Source organism: Neovison vison, chromosome 4, assembly GCF_020171115.1.
Source record: "Neovison vison isolate M4711 chromosome 4, ASM_NN_V1, whole genome shotgun sequence".
NCBI lineage: Eukaryota > Metazoa > Chordata > Mammalia > Carnivora > Mustelidae > Neogale > Neogale vison.
In genome coordinates this window covers 224,804,560-224,824,973 of record NC_058094.1, presented here as the reverse complement: position 1 = coordinate 224,824,973, position 20,414 = coordinate 224,804,560, and the positions used below count along the sequence as shown (strand labels likewise).

The window sequence follows — 20,414 nt, the reverse complement described above, 5'->3', positions numbered from 1 at the left end:
TTGTTTTAATTTTCCATTGTTTCTTTGTAAAAATATAAGCAAATATCTATTTTAGTATATGTGCTGCCGAAGCGAGCACTAAGCAAATATCTATACATCTTCATTTTTTTCCCCCTTTCTATGGCATACTACTCAAACTGTTCTGTACCCGTTTTTTACTTGACAATATATTCTGGGCATCCGTGTGTAGCAGTACACAGAGAGCTTTCTCATTCCGTTTACAGCCGCACTATGTAACAGTCCCATTGTTTCTTCAAGAGTCCCTTATTGATGGGTATTTGGATTCTTTCCAATCTTTTGTTACATTAGTCAGCAGTCAACCATAAAAACTATGGAAGGGTAAAAAAAGTAACTCAGTTCTCCAGAAATGTAAACGGCTGTTGTTATTAGAACCGACTGGCTAAGTATATCTTCACCGAACATGAGAACCCCAGGAAGCTAACCCTTCCTGTTGAATAATGATGCTGAAATTTCCTTTGCTCATTTAACTAGATCAGCACAACTAAGGAAATACTGATTTGATAAAATAATTGGGGCTTGGCACTACCGTCACAGAATGACAGCATACTGTAGTGGCTCCTGTAATTTGGTGGGAGGATAGCGTGAGGACCTTTTGGAAGTGAGAAGAAAGGAGCGGGAGAACTTGAGTACTGGGATGGCCTCCTACAGACACCCGCGTGGCGACCGGGTACGGCCACTGCTGGTCAGGCCACACAGCAGCTCTCAAACCACAACCCTCACAGGCCTGAGGAACCCCAACAGTGAAGATGTACAGAAACACAGGACGAAAGTAAAATCATTGGTTCACGCCAGCAGCAGGCTTTGGAGAAAGCCAGAGAACAGAGGAAAACTGAATACTAATCAGGTAGGAGGAAATGGAAAAATGCTGAGGTTCTAGTTCTGCGAGGAAGTTAGTAGAAAAGCTGAGGAGCTGAGTGGCGCCATCAGTTGAGCTTCCACCCCTTGGTTTTGGCCCAGGTCATGACCTCAGGGTCGAGAGATCAAGCCTTGTGTAGGGCTCTGCACTCAGTGGGGAGTCTGCTTGAGATTCTCTCCCTCTGCTGCTTCCCCTGCTCGCACACTTTCTCTAAAATAAATAAAACTAAAAAAAATAAATAACAATAGAAAAGCTGATCCTGAGAAAACATAAAAATTTAGTCTATACTGTTTGAATGTCATTTTAACTATGAGGAAATCTGATGGTGTGTGCTTGTGCGCGTGTGTGTCTGTGTATGTGTGTGTAACGACCCATGCTGTCTGCAAAGAAGCTAGAATCTTGAGGTTCTGGGGTATGGACGAAAGTATAAACCGGGTTACAATGGTGCTGAGATCGGACTTTTTAAGCAGACAACAAACAATACTTGACACGTGAAACAACCACTGGTAAAAATACAACAACTTTCTTCTAAAACTTTCTGTGAAACAGATGTGGGACTAAAACGCTGCCAGGTGAATGTGTTAAATGTTGGTGTAATAAGTTAAAACCTCCAAGTTCGGGACGCCTGGGTGGCTCAGTTGGTTGAGCGGCTGCCTTCAGCTCAGGTCATGATCTCAGCGTCCTGGGATGAGTCCCACATCGGGCTCCTTGCTCAGTGGGAGCCTGCTTCTCCCTCTGCCACTGCCTGCCACTCTGTCTGCCTGTGCTCGCTCTCTCTGACAAAAAACAAACAAAAAAACAACAAAAAAAACCCCACCTCCAAGTTCTATCATTCCCAGAATGATTCTTTTTTGTTTTTTTAAAGATTTTATTTATTTATTTGACAGAGAGAGATCACAAGTAGGCAGAGAGGCAGGCAGAGAGAGAGGAAGGGAAGCAGAGCAAAGAAGCAGAGCTGAGCAAAGAGCCCGATGTGGGACTCGATCCCAGGACCCTGAGATCATGACCTGAGCCGAAGGCAGCGGCTTAACCCACTGAGCCACCCAGGCGCCCCCCCAGAATGATTCTTGTTCTCCAATATGATAAACTAAAATAAAAGAATTATCTTATTGGGATGTGCCTTAATCACTGATTTTGTTTAGGAAAAGACAGCCTTGCTGGACCAGAATGAACAGACACAGACGGGATAGACAGGATCATCGCAATGCACCCAAAACAATGACCCACAAAGTCTCCCCACAGCTGCAAGATTTAGAAATGAATTCACTCTCCTTTTGGGTCATGCTACAGTCTTGGCATGAGTTCATGGCTTCTTAACCAGAAGAAAGGCAAAGATAAAGGACTTTCAGTAATTATTCCATTTGAACTTCCTGGGTCAAGTATTTCTCCAAAAAATTCTAAAAACTTGGTAGTTCAATATTCAAGTTCTAAGTCACCAAATAGGGGCGCCTGGGTGGCTCAGTGGGTTAAAGCCTCTGCCTTCAGCTCAGGTCATGATCCCAGTATCCTGGGATTGAGCCCCGCATTGGGCTCTCTGCTCAGCAGGGAGCCTGCTTCCTTTCCTCTCTCTCTGCCTGCCTCTCTGCCTACTTGTGATCTTTGTCCGTCAAATAAATAAATAAAATCTTAAAAAAAAAAAAAGTCACCAAATAATGGCCACACACACACACAGCTGGTCTGCACGTGGCCCTAGTGATACATACAGTTGAAGAAGAATTGCAGAAAATCTCAAGATTATATTTTTCTGCACCCTCCCACTCACTACTGTTCTCCACTAATTATATGCAATTTTATCCAAGACACCAGGCATCAATGACTATTCCTTAGGGAGACATGATAATTTTTCTTTCTCTTCATCAAATTCAGACGATGGGGACAGAGACAGAATGTAAAACTAATTCCAAGATATTTGGACATAAAAGGGAAGGGCTGTCACATTTTACCATCACTATTGTCAAATCCCTCCTACCATTCTACCTATAAACTTAATTATAATGCACAGCTCTTCTAAAGCTCCAAAATGAAATATAATAATAAATTATGAGCTTTATAAGAAATATGGATAAAATCCAAATGTATTTTAGAAAATTAAGGTTTGGGGGTGCCTGGGTGGATCAGTGGGTTAAAGCCTCTGCCTTTGGCTCAGGTCATGATCCCAGGGTCCTGGGATCGAGCCCCACGCCGGGCTCTCTGCTTGGCAGGGAGCCTGCTTCCCTCTCTCTCTCTCTCTCTCTGCCTGCCTCTCTGCCTGCTTGTGATCTCTCTCTCTCTGTCAAATAAATAAAATCTTTAAAAAAAAAAAAAAGAAAGAAAATTAAGGTTTGTTTGTTTTAAATTAAGGTTTCTAGGGGCCCCCGGGTGGCTTCCTTCAGCTCAAGTCATGATCCCAGGGTCCTAGGATCCAGCCCCGCATCAGGCTCCCTGCTTGGCAGGAAGCCCGCTTCTCCCTCTGCCCACTCCCTCTGCTTGTATTCCCTCTCTCACTGTCTCTCTCTCTCTCTGTCAAATAAATAAAATCTGAGGGGCACCTGGGTGGCTCAGTGGGTTAAGCCTCTGCCTTCAGCTCAGGTCATGATCCCAGGGTCCTGGGATCGAGCCCCACATCGGGCTCTTGGCTCAGCGGTGAGCCTGCCTCCCCACCCCCCACCCCCACCTGCCTCTCTGCCTACTTATGATCTCTGTCAAATAAATACATAAAATCTTTTTTTTTTTTTTAATTTATTTGACAGAGAGAGATTACAAGTAGGCAGAGAGGCAGGCAGAGAAAGAGAGGAGGAAGCAGGCTCCCTGCTGAGCAGAGAGCCCGATGCGGGACTCGATCCCAGGACCCTGAGATCATGACCTGAGCCGAAGGCAGCGGCTTAACCCACTGAGCCTCCCAGGCGCCCTAAATACATAAAATATTAAAAAAAATAATAATAATAAGGTTTCTAAAAGTACATCAATATTCCAATATAAACACGCCAGTCTAACAACAAATTACACAGTATGTGAAAATTGATTTTTAAAAACTATGATGTTATAGAAAAGAGGCTGCTTGCCGAAAAGAAAAAAAAAATTGATTCTTTGGGTAAAGCGATTACTTAAAAAAAGAACCCTAAATGGAGAACAATCTATCAAAAAGATATTTTATTAGTTATATCACTAAAGTGGCCTCGAATTAGTACCTCTACTTAGTATTTGTGTGGGACAATCTATTAGGAACCCTAATAAGCAGACAGTTTATTACTATTCTCCATGGAAAGGAATCGGGAGTTTTTTTGTGTGTTAGGAGAAAGAAAATCTGAAAGCGGCAGCCTGAGACTGCCTATTCTCAAAAGGGCCTGCCTGTAAGTTTACATCCCTGTGCAGATAGAAAACTTGCCCGCAGTGTTAGGAGTGCCGCACCAGGCCTGACCTGTTTGCGCACTGTCGCTGAGGCTGAGCAGCTGTCTGCCTTCCGGGGTCTAGAATTCTGGTGTGAGGCAGAGGAGGCCTACGTGACCAGCTCACGGTGAAAGCCCTGGATGCCGAGGCTCTAATGAGCTTCTCTGGGAGAAAGCACTCTGCACGTGTTGTCACAACTCATTGCTAGGGGGACAGCAAGTGTCCTGTGAGACTCTATGGCGAGAGGCCTCTGGAAGGTTGCCCTTGGTTCCCTCCAAACTTTGCCCTGAGCGCCTTTTTATCTTTGCTGGTTTTCTCTGGGTCCTTTTATTGTAATAAACCTTAATCCTACGCATGACTTTATGCTGAATCCTGTGTGTCCTCCTAGTAAAGGACCAAACCTGGGGGTGGCCTTGGGGACCCCCAGCACAGCCTAGAGCATGTATATATATATTTAGATTTTATTTTTTTGAGAGAGAAAGAGGGATCATAAGCAGGGGGAGGGGCAGAGTTAGAAGGAGAAGCAGGCTCCCTGCTGAGCGCAGAGTCCCAGGACCCCAGGATCATGACCTGAGCCAAAGGCAGACGTTTAACTGACTGAGCCACGCAGGTGCCCCTGGAGCATATCTTCAAAGGAAACAAGTACTGAGGCGCCTGGGTGGGATAGTCCGTTAAGAGCCTGACTCTTGATTTTGGCTCAGTTTGTGATTTCAGGGTCATGAGATCGAGCCCTGCGTCAGGCTCCACGCTCAGCGGGGTGTCTGCTTGGGATTCTCTTTCTCCCTCTCCCCCTACCCCTCACTTACACACACTTTCTCTCCCAAATAAATAAATAAATCTTTAAGAAAAAAAAATAGGGGCAGCTGAGTGGCTCAGTCGGTTAAGCATCTGACTCTGGATTTTGGCTCAGGTCGTGATCTTGGACTAATGGGCTTGAGCCCCGCATGGGGCTCCCTGCTCAGTGCAGCGTCTGCTTGTCCTTCTGCTCCTCCCCCTGCTCTCTTTCTCTCTCTCAAATAAGTAAATAAGTAAATAAAATCTTTTAAAAATGCTATATATTAATCAGTCCAAATCATTTGAATCCTATCCTCAAGTTCTAGTAAACATCTAGATTGATAATCAGCAATGTAAGCTAAAACTGCACAGAATCTAACCAAAGCATTAAAGAAATCCAATGCTTACACTGTTTGGTTTAATTTTATGTATATCTGTGCTAACACATTTGGTTGACTGCCCAAATGGAATCTTAGCCACGGTAAAAATAAACTGACAGGACGGCAGCTAACTAAAACTTTCACACATCATTATAAAACCAAGTTACACCTCTGCCATTTGTCCCCCAAAATAAAATGACACACTGATTTATACTAGCTGAAAACTGTCAGAGAACTAATAATGTAAACTAAGGAGTAATTTCCAATAATTACTGTAATCAAGTCACCCATCTTTTTGATATGATTTCAGATTATTTATATCCATGACATAAAGTTAATCAAATTCAACCTGTTACATTGCTTAATATAATCACCCACACATTCTTTCCTGGTTTTTTTAAGATTTTATTTACTCATTAGAGAGAAAGCACAAGCAGGGGGAGTAGAGAGGGAGAGGGAGAAGCAGGTTCCCCGTCAAGCAGGGAGCCCCACACAGGGCTTGATCCCAAGACCCCAGGATCATGACCTGAGCTGAAGGCAGATGCTTAACCAACTGAGCCACCCAGGCGCCCTCACCCATACATTCTTAAAAAGAATATGTGTGGCAGATACATGCATTCCTCAAAAATCAGAGAATGTTAAGATCTGAGCAGTTCACTGTATGTAAAATTTACCAACAAAGAAAAAAAATATTGAACTCTAGGTTAATGATATTCATCCTGAACTATTTATGGGGAAATGTGTTAATGTCTTCATTGATTTGGAAATACATTGAAAATAGGACGGATTAACAGAGATGCAGAGATGGATAAATACTGCTAATGAAGAAAAGTAAAATATTAGCAGCAGAATCTAGGTAGTAGGTATCTAGGTGTTGACTGCAAAATTATTTCAACTTTTCTGTTTGGAAAGTCTCATAATAAGATGTTAGAAAAAAATAACAGTGTATGGGAGAGGGGGTAGGTGGTAAGAAAAGTTCATCAATAGAGATGTCTGAACGGTGAACTTTCTATGCAGCAAAGAACGAAACGATGAGCTTTGGTGGACAGCAGAGGTGGGACGTGAGAGAAAGAAAACCGCTGGACTGGGCTGAGCGGTCCTTCCCGCTCAGTGTCAGCCCACGGCCGCCGAATAAACCAGGGAGCGTTCAGCAGCGCCAGCCTCCCCAGCCAAGCGAAATCCATTTGGCCCAGGTGGACATCCTTGGGCTCTGCTGGCTCCGTGCGTCTCCCAGGAACCGTACAGACGCCCAGCCCGCCCCCAGCATTTCTGAACAACTGGGTGTACACTCACTGAAGCCACTTCCCCTCACATGAGCGCAACTACTTCCCCTGCCATCTAAGGACATGTTTATTTTACTGAATAATTAGGTCTCAGAACTTTGTCGCGGGATACCATTAACAGCCCCAGATTCGTGGTACTCACGGCAGAAGGCAAAGGACCCGCAGTGTCTAAGTGCTCGCTCCTGTTTAAATGCCTGAGGATCCATTCACGGTCTAGCTGCTTTGGCATGGGAAGCCTCTGGAAGCCCCAAGCCCTGCTTACTCGGCTCCGAGCCACACTGTCTCTGACCAGAAAAGGCAAACAAGGAGGAGACCATCTCTTCTGCTACTTACCTTCGCTGGGGTCTGTGGGAATCTCACTTTCCTCTGGTCCTGGCTGCTCCTCTGTATTATGTTCTCCTTCCGGCTGAATCTGAGATAAGACATCAGGTTGATTCATGGCATAATCTAGGAGACGAAGGGAAAGGGGGGATGACCAAGAGATCAATGAGGACAACAACGAATTGCCATTAAGCCTGAGCTACAGGCTCTGAGGTCCACGGTCCCAGGGGCTTCCTTCCCCAATCTGTATCACTTGGCCCCACTGATTTACCTCCTGTATGGATGCTATCTCTTTGGAAAGCACGTAAGAGGAGCGGTAACGTGTGGGAAGGTACGCATACCACGTCAGCACTGGCCACCTGCTGCTTTCACTGAGGGACAGGGACAATGTGCCTCAAGGCGGAGAACAAGCCCCTTTCAAAGTGAAGGACACCCATGGAAACCACCCTGTGGCCCAGCCAGAACCCTGTGCTGCACTCTCCATCCCGCAAATCGGCAGAAGGAGAGCTCGTGATTTCCCACTTAGCAAGGGCAAACTGGAAATCTCTGGTTTGCTATCAAGCGTGAAGTGTGTGAGGACAGACTGAAAATGAGGACTGCTGGGGACAAGGGCTGTTCAAAGCCCCCTTGGAGTCACCATTCAAAGGGTGACAGCTGGGGCGCCTGGGTGGCTCAGTGGGTTAAGCCGCTGCCTTCGGCTCAGGTCATGATCTCAGGGTCCTGGGATCGAGTCCCACGTCGGGCTCTCTGCTCAGCAGGGAGCCTGCTTCCCTCTCTCTCTCTCTCTGCCTGCCTCTCCATCTACTTGTGATTTCTGTCTGTCAAATAAATAAATAAAATCTTTAAAAAAAAAACAAAAGGTGACAGCTTGGCCTCACCCATGGAGATGAGAGACTCGTAGTTGCCCTTCATGATATTCTTGTAAAGTTCTTTTTGCCATTCTTCTAGTTTTTCCCACTCTGGAGTGGAGAAGTAGATGGAGATATCATCAAATGTCACTGGCACCTGGAATGATAATCACACTGGGCTTAGGTCCCTCTACTGCAGTTCAGTCATTCGGTATCTCGCTGAGTCCCTCCTTGTTACGAAACACTGTGTGAGTCGCTGGAAGGATACAGGAAAAATGTAAGGCACAGATTCAGCCTCCAGAAGTCCAAGAGGTTTTCAGGGAGAAAGGTGATAAATCAGGGCTCCGAGTTTTGGGAGGCTGGAGGACATTACCTGTAAACAGTCCCTCACAGAGACAGGCACAAAGGCAGAGCAGCTATTAAGTTCACACAATACAGCATATTCTGAATATCCACTAAGTACAAGGCTTATCCTAATTATCAAGATCATAAAAACTGGTTTCTGCCCAAAATAAGCATATGATTACAATCAAACTAAAGACATGGACCAGAAATTTTAGGTATTAAGCTACAATGGGTATGGGATGAGTCTAGAAGAGGTGGGGCTCTGGTTAGTCCTAAAAGACGGACAGGTTATAGACAAGCCTGACGGGAACAGGAAAACACGGAAGCACAGAAGACTGCAGAGAACTTTCAGAGGAGAATTCTGAAGCCTGCCTGGCTGGAGTTCAGGCTTCATGTAGGGGATGGTCATTTGCAGAACAGAATCCCCCCATCCTCCGGCATAGTTTTTTCTAAAGCGAGGCACTTTTCCCTGGGCAAAAAGTGGAAGGTTCTCCTGGAAAGAAATACAAGAGTTGCCTCCCCAGGTACCCGGTGTGGACACTACCACCTCACACAACGCTTCCCCGTTCTGCTGTTTAGCTGCTCGTCATGAGGCGAGCTCACCCTCCCATCACTAGAGCTTCCTGTCGTTAAACTCTGAAATGCAAGCTAAGTACGAAGTCTCAAGGACCAGTTAGGACAGCCTGCCACACGAACAGCAAATGAGGGAGGAGGGATGCCTGGGTGGCTCAGGTCATGATCCCAGGGTCCAGGGTTCGAGTCCTGCATCGGGCTCCTCGCTCAGCGGGGAGCCCGTTTCTCCTCTGCCTGCTGTGCCCCCTGCTTGTGCTCACCTCTCTCTCTGACAAATAAATAAAATCTTAAAAATTTAAAAAAACAAAGGGGTAAAATGTGTAAAGAACAGAAATGCCTAGACAACAGAATTTAAAAAACAAAACCACACTACTGCTATCTCCTAAGTAGTATCCCCACAAAGATCTGAGAGATATTATACCACCCATAAAATAAAACAGGATGCTATGAGAAAAGGAAAATCAGAAAACAAGAAAGACTCCTGGTAACAACTACTACTACTACTACACACACACACACACACACACACACACACACATTGAATTGAATTAAAAAATTTTTATTGAATTAAAAAATTCAATAAAAAGAATACATACTGGGGGCACCTGGGTGACTCGGTCAGTTATGCCTCTGCCTTCAGCTCAGGTCATGATCCCAAGGTCCTGGGATCAAGCCCCACCACAGGCTCCCTGCTCAGTGGGAGCCTGCTTCTCCCTCTCCTTATACTGCTCCCCCTGCTTGTTCTGTCTCACTCTCTCAAATAAATAAAGTCTTAAAAGAAAAAAAAAAGCATACATACTCATCTTCATAAACTTAACATACCCATTAAGAAACAAAGGTTTAGGGGCGCATGGGTGGTCAGTGGGTTAAGCTTCTGCCTTTAGCTCAGGTCATGATCTCAGGGTCCTGGGATCAAGCCCTGAATCCGGCTCTCTGCTCAGCAGGGAGCCTGCTTCCCCCTCTCTCTCTGCCTGCCTCTCTGCCTACTTGTGATCTCTCTGTCAAATAAATAAATAAAATCTTAAAAAAAAAGAAAAGAAAAGAAACAAAGGTCTAGAGGCACCTAGGTGGCTCAGTGGGTTAAAGTCTCTGCCTTCAGCTCAGGTCATGATCTCAGGGTCCTGGGATTAAGCCCCACATTGGGCTCCCTGCTCAGCAGGGAGTCTGTTTCCTCTTCTCTCTCTCTGCCTGCGTCTCTGCCTACTTGTGCTCGCTCTCTCTCTGTCAAATAAATAAAATCTTTAAAAAAAAAAAAGAAAGAAAGAAACAAAGGTCTATACAATACTATGAGGCAACTGGCTTTATTTTCCAATTGCTTCATTTGTGGATTTTTCCCCCCAACTAGAAATTTTGTTCTTAGGGACTAGAACGATAATTTGTCATTTTATACTTTGCTCAGCATCTAAAGCCAGGGTGGGGACAAGTATAGATACTCAATAGCGTATTTTCATCTAACATCACTAAACAAGAGATTTGATGGTACAAGAGAAACATACACAATAAAATCATGATAAAAATAAAGGGTCAGGATGGGCTTCTGGTTCAAGACTATGAACTAAGCCCATACGTATTTCCCTTCCCTCCCAGAGCACTCCTGAAATGCCAGTAAATTAGATCAGCAGGGCCCAAATCTAAAGCAATGCCAAGAATGGGGAGAAGCCATCGTCCGGCCAGAGTTTTTGAAGAGCTTCTCACTGTGACACAGAGAACAGGCATGTGCTGGGCCCCAAGGTGCTCGAGGGAGCTGCCGCTCTGACCACGCACAGGAAGGCCTACAGTTGAGGAATCCAGAGAATTCCAAGCTCAAAGCTCGCAGAGACACGGAGCAGGAATAAAGGCGATTAGAGACTGCAGTTTGAAGGTCTGTCTTCAGAATAGCAGGGACCCTTCCCCTGTCATCTTGGCAGGCCTAGCAGAGCAACGGAGCAGCAGCACTGACCCCGAAGCCGACACCGCAGACATCACCTCTAAGGAAATGGAACAGCACGCCTGGAGTCGGCATGTGGTCCCAGGATGGGTGTTGACAACACGGCCACTGCCTTACTCCTGGCCTCTGGGTGGTCCCTGCACTCCCTATCTGCTCCTTGCCACAGCACCTCAAAGCGAAGTCCACCGAGCTCTAGCATCAGTGGAGATAGTTCTCTCCTGTAAAAGAAAGATCTTTTGGCTAAAGAGACTCACATGGGGGTGGCTGGGCGGCTCAGTGGGTTAAAGCCTCTGCCTTTGGCTCAGGTCATGATCGCAGGGTCCTGGGATCGAGCCCCAAATTAGGCTCCCTGCTCAGCGGGGAGTCTGCTTCTCCCTCTCCTGTTCCCCCTGCTTGTGCTCTCTGTCTGATAAATAAATAAATAAAATCTTTACAAAAAGAAAACCTTTTAAACAGACTCACGTGGTGGCAGAGAAAACAGGGCAGCTTCCTATAGTTAACCTATTAATCAGTCAAATCCTTACACATATACAACCTAGTATCATTCAATATTTAAAAAAAAAATTACAGCACAAGGATGAACACACACTAAGAACTATCCTAGAAGAAAAAAAACACCAACAAATCAAACCTCTAACACGTATTTCCAGGGAAATTCATATATTGCATTCATTTAAGAAAATTCAGGTTGGGGCGCCTGGGTGGCTCAGTTGTTAAGTGTCTGCCTTCAGCTCAGGTCATGATACCGGGGTCCTGGGATCGAGCACTGCATCAGGTTCCCTGCTCAGCAGGAAGTCTGCTTCTCCCTCTCCCTGTCCCCCTGCTTGTGTTCCCTCTCTCACTGTCTCTCTCTGTCAAATTAAAAAAAAAAAAAAAAAATTCAGGTTGCTTCCAAAAAAGGAGCTAGAAATAAATATCCTTGAAAATTAAGTTGTTAAAATAAAAATGAGAAGGGCTGGAAAAAATGGTCAGGGAATTCCACTAATCGTGAATAAGAAGGGAAACTTAGAGACAAAGATGATGATCCATGTTTCCTGAAAGAACAGGAGAAATGGGGATGAGATATTATAAAAATAGAATTATGGAAGAAAAGTTCCCAGAGCTGTAAAGACACATTTTCTGACTGAAAGCTCATACTAATTGCCTGACACAAATATTAAAAGACCTACCTCAGACACAATTCCAACACATTATAGAAAAACAAGTACAAATGGACGATGAAAACTTCTAGAGAAAAGAAAATACATTTCTTACACATGGATTTTGTATTTATTCGGAATACCAAAATACTAATTTGGAATTGATTTGACACTATAGTTTTCATCAATGGCATTTGATGTTGAGACAAAGGACCAATGCCTTTAAAGTTCTGAGAGAAATGGAGTGTTACTCAGCCTTAAAAAGGAAATGCTGGGGCGCCTGGGTGGCTCAGTTTGTTAAGTGTCTGCCTTCGGCCCAGGTCATGATCCCAGGCTCCTGGGGTTCAGCCCTGCATCGCGCTCCCTGCTCATTGGGGAGCCTGCTTCTCCTTCTCCCTCTGCTGCTCTACCTGCTTGTGCTCTCTCACTTTCTCTGTCAAACAAATAAATTTTAAAATCTTAAAAAAAAAAAAAAAAGGGAAACACTGACACAGTATAACATGGGTGAACCTGGAAGGTGTTATGTTGCGTGAAATAAGCCAGTCACGAAAGGACAAAGAGTGGATGATTTCACTCATATGAGATCCCCAGAATAGTCAAATTCACAGAGACAGAAAGCAGAATGGTGGGTGCCAGGGGTAGGACAGGAGGGCTGGGGTGTTTAATGGGGATAGAGTTCCAGTTTGGAAGGTTCTAGAGATGGATGGTAGCGAAGATCACACAGTAATGTGAATGTACTTAATGCCACTAAACTACATTAAACATGGTTAAAATGGTAAATTTTATGTTGTATTTATTTCATCATGATTTTTTTTAAGATTTTACTTATTTATTTGACAGAGATAGAGAGCACAAATAGGCAGAGCGGCAGGCAGAGGGAAAGGGAGAAGCAGGCTCTCTGCTGAGCAGGGAGCCCGATGTGGGACTTGATCCCAGGACCCTGGGATCACGACCTGAGCCAAAGGCAGCCGCTTAACTGACTGAGCCACCAAGGTGCCCCTATTCACGAATTCTTTTAAAGCTTTTATTTACTTGAGAGAGAGAGCAGGAGCAGCAGAAGGGGTGGGTGGTAGGCAGAGGGAAAGGGAAAAGCAGACTCCTCACTGAGCAGGGAGCCTCATATGGGGCTCAATCCCAGGACCCTGGGATCATGGCCTGAGCAGAAGGCAGACACTAAACCAATGGGGTCACCCAGGTGCCCCTATTTTACTGCAATTTAAAAAATTGAAACTAAGAAGAACACCATGGGAAAATTATTCTGAACTCAGGAGCCCTCAAAAGTAAGGACAGAATAAGAGCATTTTCAACAAAGACAGATTTTATTTCCCGTATTTAAAGCTAGTAAATCACCAGTATATTCTAATTTCATGAAGAAATCTTTAAGAAAAATCCCATTATTTTATATATGATTTTGGAGTTTAAGATGGAGAGTTCACATTTTTTTTTTGTTAAAGATTTTATTTATTTGGGGAGGGAGGGGCAGCGAGGGAGGGAACTCAAGCAGACTCCCTGCTGTGCACAGACCTGACATAGGGCTCCACCTCACAACCCTGAGATCATGACCTAAGCCCAAGCCAAGTCATGTGCCACCCAGGCACCCTAAGAGTTTAACTGTTACCCATTTCTCCAGGTAAGACAACGGATACACACTTGAACTTAGCTTTTCTGCTAATCTCCAGGAGAGGCTGCAGACACACATGTGAACCGCAGTGGGGAAGGCTCTCTGTCGGATGTGGACTGATGTCCCTCTCTGCAAGCTTGCACAGAAGCATTGGTCATCAGTCTCTCTTCCCCACTCACTCTTCAACCCGCCCCCTTTCAGATTTCTACCCCTCCCCCAAGTCCCACCCCCAACACATGCACGGGGCCAAGAGAACTCTTGGCAAGGCCACGGGTTAGGTCTGTGTTGCCAAAGCATACTCTGTCATGGTCTTTCTGGACCTCTCGGTCACATGCAACCCAAAGGACAAGGCTCTCCTGGAATGCCTGTTCTCCTTGTCCTGTGACCCCACAGACTTTCCCCTCTTTTTCCCACCTCACTGGCCCCTCCTCTTCAGCTTCCTCTGCTGGCTCTGTGGCTCCTGGAGATGTTCCTGGGTCTCTTCCCCCTGCTTCTCCACTTTCTCTCCTGAGGCAATGACCTCCAGCCTCATGACTTAGAGTGTGATCTGTGCACCAGTGACTGCCAAATACTCCTCATCTTTGAGCCGCGGAGACCACTTAACGTCTCTCCTGAATGCATCACGAGCGTCTCAAACCCAGTACTGCCAGAAGAGAAGTCCTCATTCCTTCCCACCCCTCAAGACAGTCCCCATCTCAGTAAAGGCCACCACCTCCCATCCGGGAGCCTACGGGTCAGTGAACCTACGGTGGGTCAGAGCATATGCTCTGGAGCCAACTGGGTTACGATATCACTCTATTATTTGCATTTCCCACCTATGTGATCTTGCACAAGTTAGGGTTGTTCTAAGTGCTTCAATAATTTTCATAAGAACCCCAGGGGCTCCTGGGTGGCTCAGTCAGTTAAGCGGCTGCCTTCAGTTCGGGTCATGAACCCAGGGTCCTGGGATTGAGCCCCACATCAGGCTCCCCGCACACTGGGGAGTCTGCTTCTCCCTCTGCCTCTCCCTGGCCACACGTGTGCACTCTCCCTTTTTCTCTCTCTCTCGAAAAATAAATTAAATATTTAAAATAAAAAAACCCCAAGTTTTAAGTGCATTATCACACAGCAAATTAACAATGATCACTGTTCTTCGCTCCTCATTCCCTAATTCCCATCAGTGACCCCCACCCATCAACTCCACCAAACATCCTGCATCGGTCCACTGTCCATCTCCCCCACTGCTACCTTTACCCAAGCCATGCTCATCGCCCCCCCCCATTACAGCCACCTACTGTGTTTCTCCCTGCTTCTGTTCCTACCACCTGACCCGTCCTCCACAGAGGAGCCAAAGCGATTCGTTCAAAATATAAACCAGATATAACTCCTCTGCTTAAAACCCTCAATTTCTTTCCATTACACCCAAGATAAAACCAATTCCTTACCTTGGTCTCCAGATCCCTATGTCAGTGACTCATAGTCCCAGTCGAATATTAGACTCCACTAATGGAGCTGTAAGAATTATTAATGTCGGGGCACTTGGGTGGCTCAGTTGGTTAAGTGTCTGCCTTCAACTCAGGTCATGGTCCCAGAGTCCTGGGATCCAGCCCTGCATCAGGCTCCATGCTCAGAGGGGAGTCTGCTTCTCCCTCCACCCCTGCCACCCATGTCTCATGCTTGGGGCGCTCTCTCTCTGTGAAATCAATTAATCAGTTTAAAAAAAAAAAAAGCAAGCAAGCAAGCATTATTAATGTTTAGGCCCTATCTGGGACCCACTCCATCAGAATCTCTAGCTGTGGTGTCCACAAAATGTAAGAAGCCAGGGCTGAAAAACTGCCCTGCATGACCTGACTGACCCCTACAACCCCCTCTAGTCACCGCACACCTGCTGATGGGCCTTTTCCCTTGCCCCGAGTGCTCCGAGTTTGTCCGTGTCTCTGGGACTCCGCACTGGGCACTCTCCCTGCCTAGACAGCGCTTCCTCAGACCTTCACAGCCAGGTCCTTCCTGTCGTTCAGTCTCAGCCTAAACATCAGCACCTTTATGAGGGCTTCTCTGAAAATCCCATCTAAAATAAGTCACCAATGGGGCTCCTGGGTGGCTCAGTGGGTTAAAGCTTCTGCCATCGGCTCAGGTCATGATCCGAGGGTCCTGGGATCCAGCCCCACATTGGGCTCTCTGCTTGGCAGGGAGCCTGCTTCTTCTCTCTCTCTCTGCCTACTTGTGATCTCTGTCTGTCAAATAAATAAAATCTTTAAAAATAAATAAATATATATATAAATAAATAAGTCACCAAACAGCACTTTTATTTTTATCTATGCACTTAAATGGATTTATTTTCTTGTTTGTTTATATTATTTTTCTTTCTCCACTAATATTTAAGCTCCAGGGACCCTTATATGAATTGTTCAATGCTGTGCCTTCAGGATATAGATATGGAGCAAACAGTTCTTCCTCCAGGAAACTAGCCACCTCAAGGCTGTAGTCCATGGCTTATTAAGAAGGATGTTCATCTTCTTTAGGTTAATGGGCTACTCCCTCCAGCAGGGCTGGTCCTAACACAGCACACTTCTGTAAAGGATGCTAAAGGTCCAACCTCTATTAAGTCCAGATCTATAGGGCCTCGAACCCTTATATTAACCATTTACCCTACAGCTCTTCCCTCATCCTCTTTTTCGCCAGAACCACCAACAAATTCAAAGAGGCTGATTTAAATATTTAATTAATTAATTTTTTAAAAAGATTTTATTTCTTTATGTACTTGTCAGAGAGGAAGAAAGAGAGAGAGCACAAGCAGGCAGAGGCAGAGAGAGAAGTAGACGTTCTGCTGAGCAAGGAGCCTGATGTGGGACTTGATCCCAGGACCCTGGGATTATGACCTGAGCCAAAGGCAGTGGCTTAACCAACTGAGCCACCAGGCATCCCTTAAATATTTAATTTAGTTTCCACACCAAGATTGAGGCAAGCGGGTTAACAAAAAGAAAAGAAAAGAAAAGCAAAAAAAGTGAGTCGGAAAGAGAGGGTAGGAAGAAGCATAAGAGAAAAAAAAATCTATCTGCCAAGTAGTCAACTGTGAACTGGAAAGAGTTTGCCAGTCGTAAGTTTGACACTTCAAATCACTGCTAAATAGGACATAAAATGCTTCCCAAATATATTATATGTTTATAAAAAATTAAAAAATAAAAAAAATCATTAAAAAAAAATGCTTCCCAAAGGGATAAACAAAAATATCTTCATCTTTCCTTTAGCCTGATTGGCCAACAGGCTTCCTCCTCGTCAATGGACCAGGGGCCCCACTTTCCATCTAGAAGGGAGGGCATTACCTTTGGGATATCTCCTTTAATGCCCGGGGGCAGCCGCAGGATCCAGAAGTTCCTGTTCCTCAGCAGGTTCTCCAGGTTCTCCAGCCGCCTCTGCAGCAGCCCGTACTCCTGCAGCAGGGTCCCCAGCACGGCCCACTTGCCCTCCAGCTGGTTCCCAAGGTCAGCCACTGTTTTTTCACAGCTGGCTAGCTTCTTCTCGGCCGTCCCTGTCCGTCCTTCTAGGTGTAGGAGTCGCCGGCTGTGGACCTCCACCTTTCTCTCGATGGCCTGCACGGCGGCCACCACCGTCCACAGGGAGATGGCTGCGGTCTGCAGGTGCGCCTCATTTGCTGCTGGGGGCGTGGGAAGAGGGAGGGGCTGCAGGGATGTAAGGCATTCAGAGTCCCATTCAGAAGTCTACATGCAGTGGAGAGACGAAACAAGACATTGAGTGTTGGAAGGAGCCCTACGCCAAACTGAAATCAAAGGACTGGTTAACTGGCTGACCAGCTGAGATGAATCTAGATCTCGTTTTCACACTGCCTGCATAAGCCTCATCTTTGTGGAGTTCATCAGCATCGAAAGCCAAGAGATTTGCTTTGGTGGGTCAGAGATGAATTAAGTAAGACAGTGAATGAGTGAAACCGGGTGGAGAACCAACCTGGCATATTACCTGGGACGCTAGGCCTTAGAGCCAACCGTCCAGAGCTCAGGTTGCTGATGTACCCTCTATTTCTGGAAAAGGCCTAAGTGCATCAGATCTCTCCAGCTTTCACTGAACTCACTGCCTTCTGATAAACCCTTTACTGACAAGCTCTGGCCCTGCTCACCACCCTGCTTACAAATCACAACCATACCATTCAGTAATAGCTAATTAAAGCTGAGAATGTTGGGCATAGAGAAAACATGATGGCTATTGTCAAATATTTGATGGCTATAAAACAGAAGGCAGAACACACTTGTTCAATATTATACCGCATTCACACCAGAGGGCAGAACTAGAACCAACGTGGAATTCTTAGGCAGGCAAACCCTGGCCTATATGAATAATTTTTGAAACTAGATCTCTCCAAGAAAATAACAGGCTGCCTAGTCACTGAAAATGCTGCAAGACCAAAAGTGTCTTAAAAAAACACATGCTGACAACAAATAGGAGTGGACCAGAACGACCTCTACCAAGCCCTCCAACTCCATGAATCTGATAATGCCCTCCCCGGCCACAACCTCCCAACTCTCCAGCTCACTGGCTACTTGCTCTTCAATCCTAACCCCCTGACCATGCCTTTCGCTCCTGGCTTACTAGCCTGTTCCTGCCTTTGTTTTTTTTCCTCGGTTGACCATTTCAACCACGTCCAACCCCTTCTCTGCCTCACCGGCTCCAGCTCTGAATCTGTCTAATTGTTCCTTCTCTCTTCCTATAAGCAAGCTGGTAAACCCGACTAAAGGAAGTCACACAACAGGGAAAACTGGTGTCACCACACACCAGTGGTCTCTAAGCAAAGAAGCAGGAATTCAGTGCTGCCTGGTGCCCTCCCCCTCACCCCCCAGGGCTTCTCTTCCCATTCCATAAAGTGGCCACTACAAACCCCCAGCACACTCCTGAAACTAATGTGCGTAAGAAGCATTTGGAGAGCTTGTTACAATGCAGACTTTGATTCAGGAGGTCTGGGAGGAAAACCCCGATTCTGCATTTTGATTCTGATGCTGATGCCGCTGGTGCTGGTGCAGGGAGAATGTGACCAGCACTAAGACTCTGGTCCCCTGCAGGCCCCCTCAATCTCAGGGGACAACATGGCCTCCTACTTTGAGAAGAAAATTAGAGTAATGACACTGAAACTCTCTCAACTTTCTCCTTTTTTTCCACATCCCTTCCCACTTCAAACTCATCAGTAGCTTAACCCATGCTTTCTCCATTCCCACAGGAAAAGTTTCATCCTCTTTAAAACTAATCACTCCACTTAGGCTCTAAAAGCCAAACTCTTGCCACATTTTGAGGGACATTTCTCTCTTTTTCTTTTCTCTTCTTTTCTAGCTCTCTCTCTCTCTCTTTTTTTTAATGGTCAGTATCTCAATCTCTCCTGATTCTTTTCTCTGAAAGACAGACCTGCACTATTCAGTACAGTAGCCACATGTGGCTACTGAGCCCTTGAAACGTGGTTATTGTGATTGGGATATGCCGTAAGTATAAAATACACACCAGATTTTGCACACTCAGTATGGGGGAAAAATGTAAAACTTAATTGTTAATATTGGTTATGCACTGAAATATTCTGTAGGCACAATTATACTAAAATTAATTTCATTGATTTGTTACTTTTTGAATGTGACTACTAGAAAATGTAATGTTAAATTTGTAGTTTCCATCATATTTCTTAGATATGGTTGGCCTTAGAGACATAATCATCTTTACCGCATTAAAAAAAAAAATATATATATATATACATATATATATATATATACATACACAGTTAAAAGGAAAATAGATCCCAGGGCCGAAACTGCATTCCTATCTGCGCTACTCCCCGAAACTGCATTCCTATCTGTGCTACGGTTCCCTCTCTTCCTTCCCGTCTCACTTTCCAGGTACTCCTCGATTGCTCATTCTGGCCCCTGGCCCATAAAACGGCGCTCCTTGGGGGTGACCAAAGGCTTCTTAGCTGACAAACCCAGGGCATATTTCAGTGCTATGCCACCCGACCCGTCCCCGTTCGTCCTACGTGGCTCTTGTGCGCAAGGACTCTCTTGGTCATCTCTGCAGCTATAGCAACCGGGAGACGGCTTGGCACGCTGCGCGCCTGCGGTAAACACCCGCGGAATGAATAAACACGTAAAAGCTCCTCCCGTCTGTCCTCGGAACCCGCACCAGTCAGTCCGTCATTGAGCAGTCCTGACCGAGGGCCTCCTGCGCGGCGGGCATTGTCAGATACTGGGCACTGGGGGTCCCCGTGTCACGCAGACCTTCCTCCCGCCTAGCAGCTCCCGTCGCCGCCGCATCTGCGGCAGGTGGCCTGCACGAAGGTGATTTTGTGCCGACGGCTCCCGAAGCCGAGAACGGCTGATGGCCCCCAAGCCTGGCGGGCTGTAGGGGGGCTGACACCAAGCGCGAGGAGCCCCTCTTCACTCATGCCTCTTTCACTAGCGGAAGAGGCGCTCGCCGCCACGAACGTCCAGATGGGAAGGGGGAGCCCTGGGCCTCGCACCCCAGCCGCGGGGGCTTCGCCATGGGGGAGGGGGCGCGCCCTCCCAGGCCGGAGCTCGGCGTCGGCGTCCCACCGGCCCCTCCGGCCTCTCCCCGCCCGCGGGACCCCGGGAGCGCCTGTGCTCCGGGGCCCGGCGCCTGACAGGCCGGCCGCCCCGTCCTGCTCCCCTCCCTCGGGTGTGCGGCGCAGAGCCCTAGACGCCCCGACCGTCCCGGGCTCGAGCGCTCGGCGCTCGGGCCGCCCTTACCGGAGCCGGCGCCGCCTCGGCCATGGCCCTGCGCTGTGTCCGGCACGGCCCGCAGTCGCCGGAGTCGCCGCCGCCGCCGCGCGGTCCCACGCAGGCCGGCCCCCGGCCTCTCCGCAGGCGGCGCCCGCCCGGTCCTGCCTTCCCCGCCCGGGCTCGCGCGGCTGCTCGGGGCGCGAGGACGCAGCGGAGACGGTGCGGCCGGCCGGCGGGGCTGGGAGACGGCTGGCAGGCT

General features: G+C 46.8%; 1 protein-coding gene across 1 annotated transcript in view; it reads right to left on the bottom strand.

Moving 5' to 3' along the window:
• ZNF398 (zinc finger protein 398) overlaps positions 1 to 20,414 on the bottom strand; it is a 32,089-nt gene extending 11,675 nt beyond the window's left edge. Inside the window, exons 1-4 of the mRNA XM_044246812.1 lie at positions 20,183 to 20,414; positions 16,757 to 17,152; positions 7,880 to 8,006; positions 7,014 to 7,127 (exon numbers count right to left, since the gene is read on the bottom strand). Of these exons, the coding sequence (XP_044102747.1) occupies positions 7,014 to 7,127; positions 7,880 to 8,006; positions 16,757 to 17,152; positions 20,183 to 20,206 (661 nt within the window). The 5' untranslated portion in view covers positions 20,207 to 20,414. The remainder of the gene's footprint in view (positions 1 to 7,013; positions 7,128 to 7,879; positions 8,007 to 16,756; positions 17,153 to 20,182) is intronic.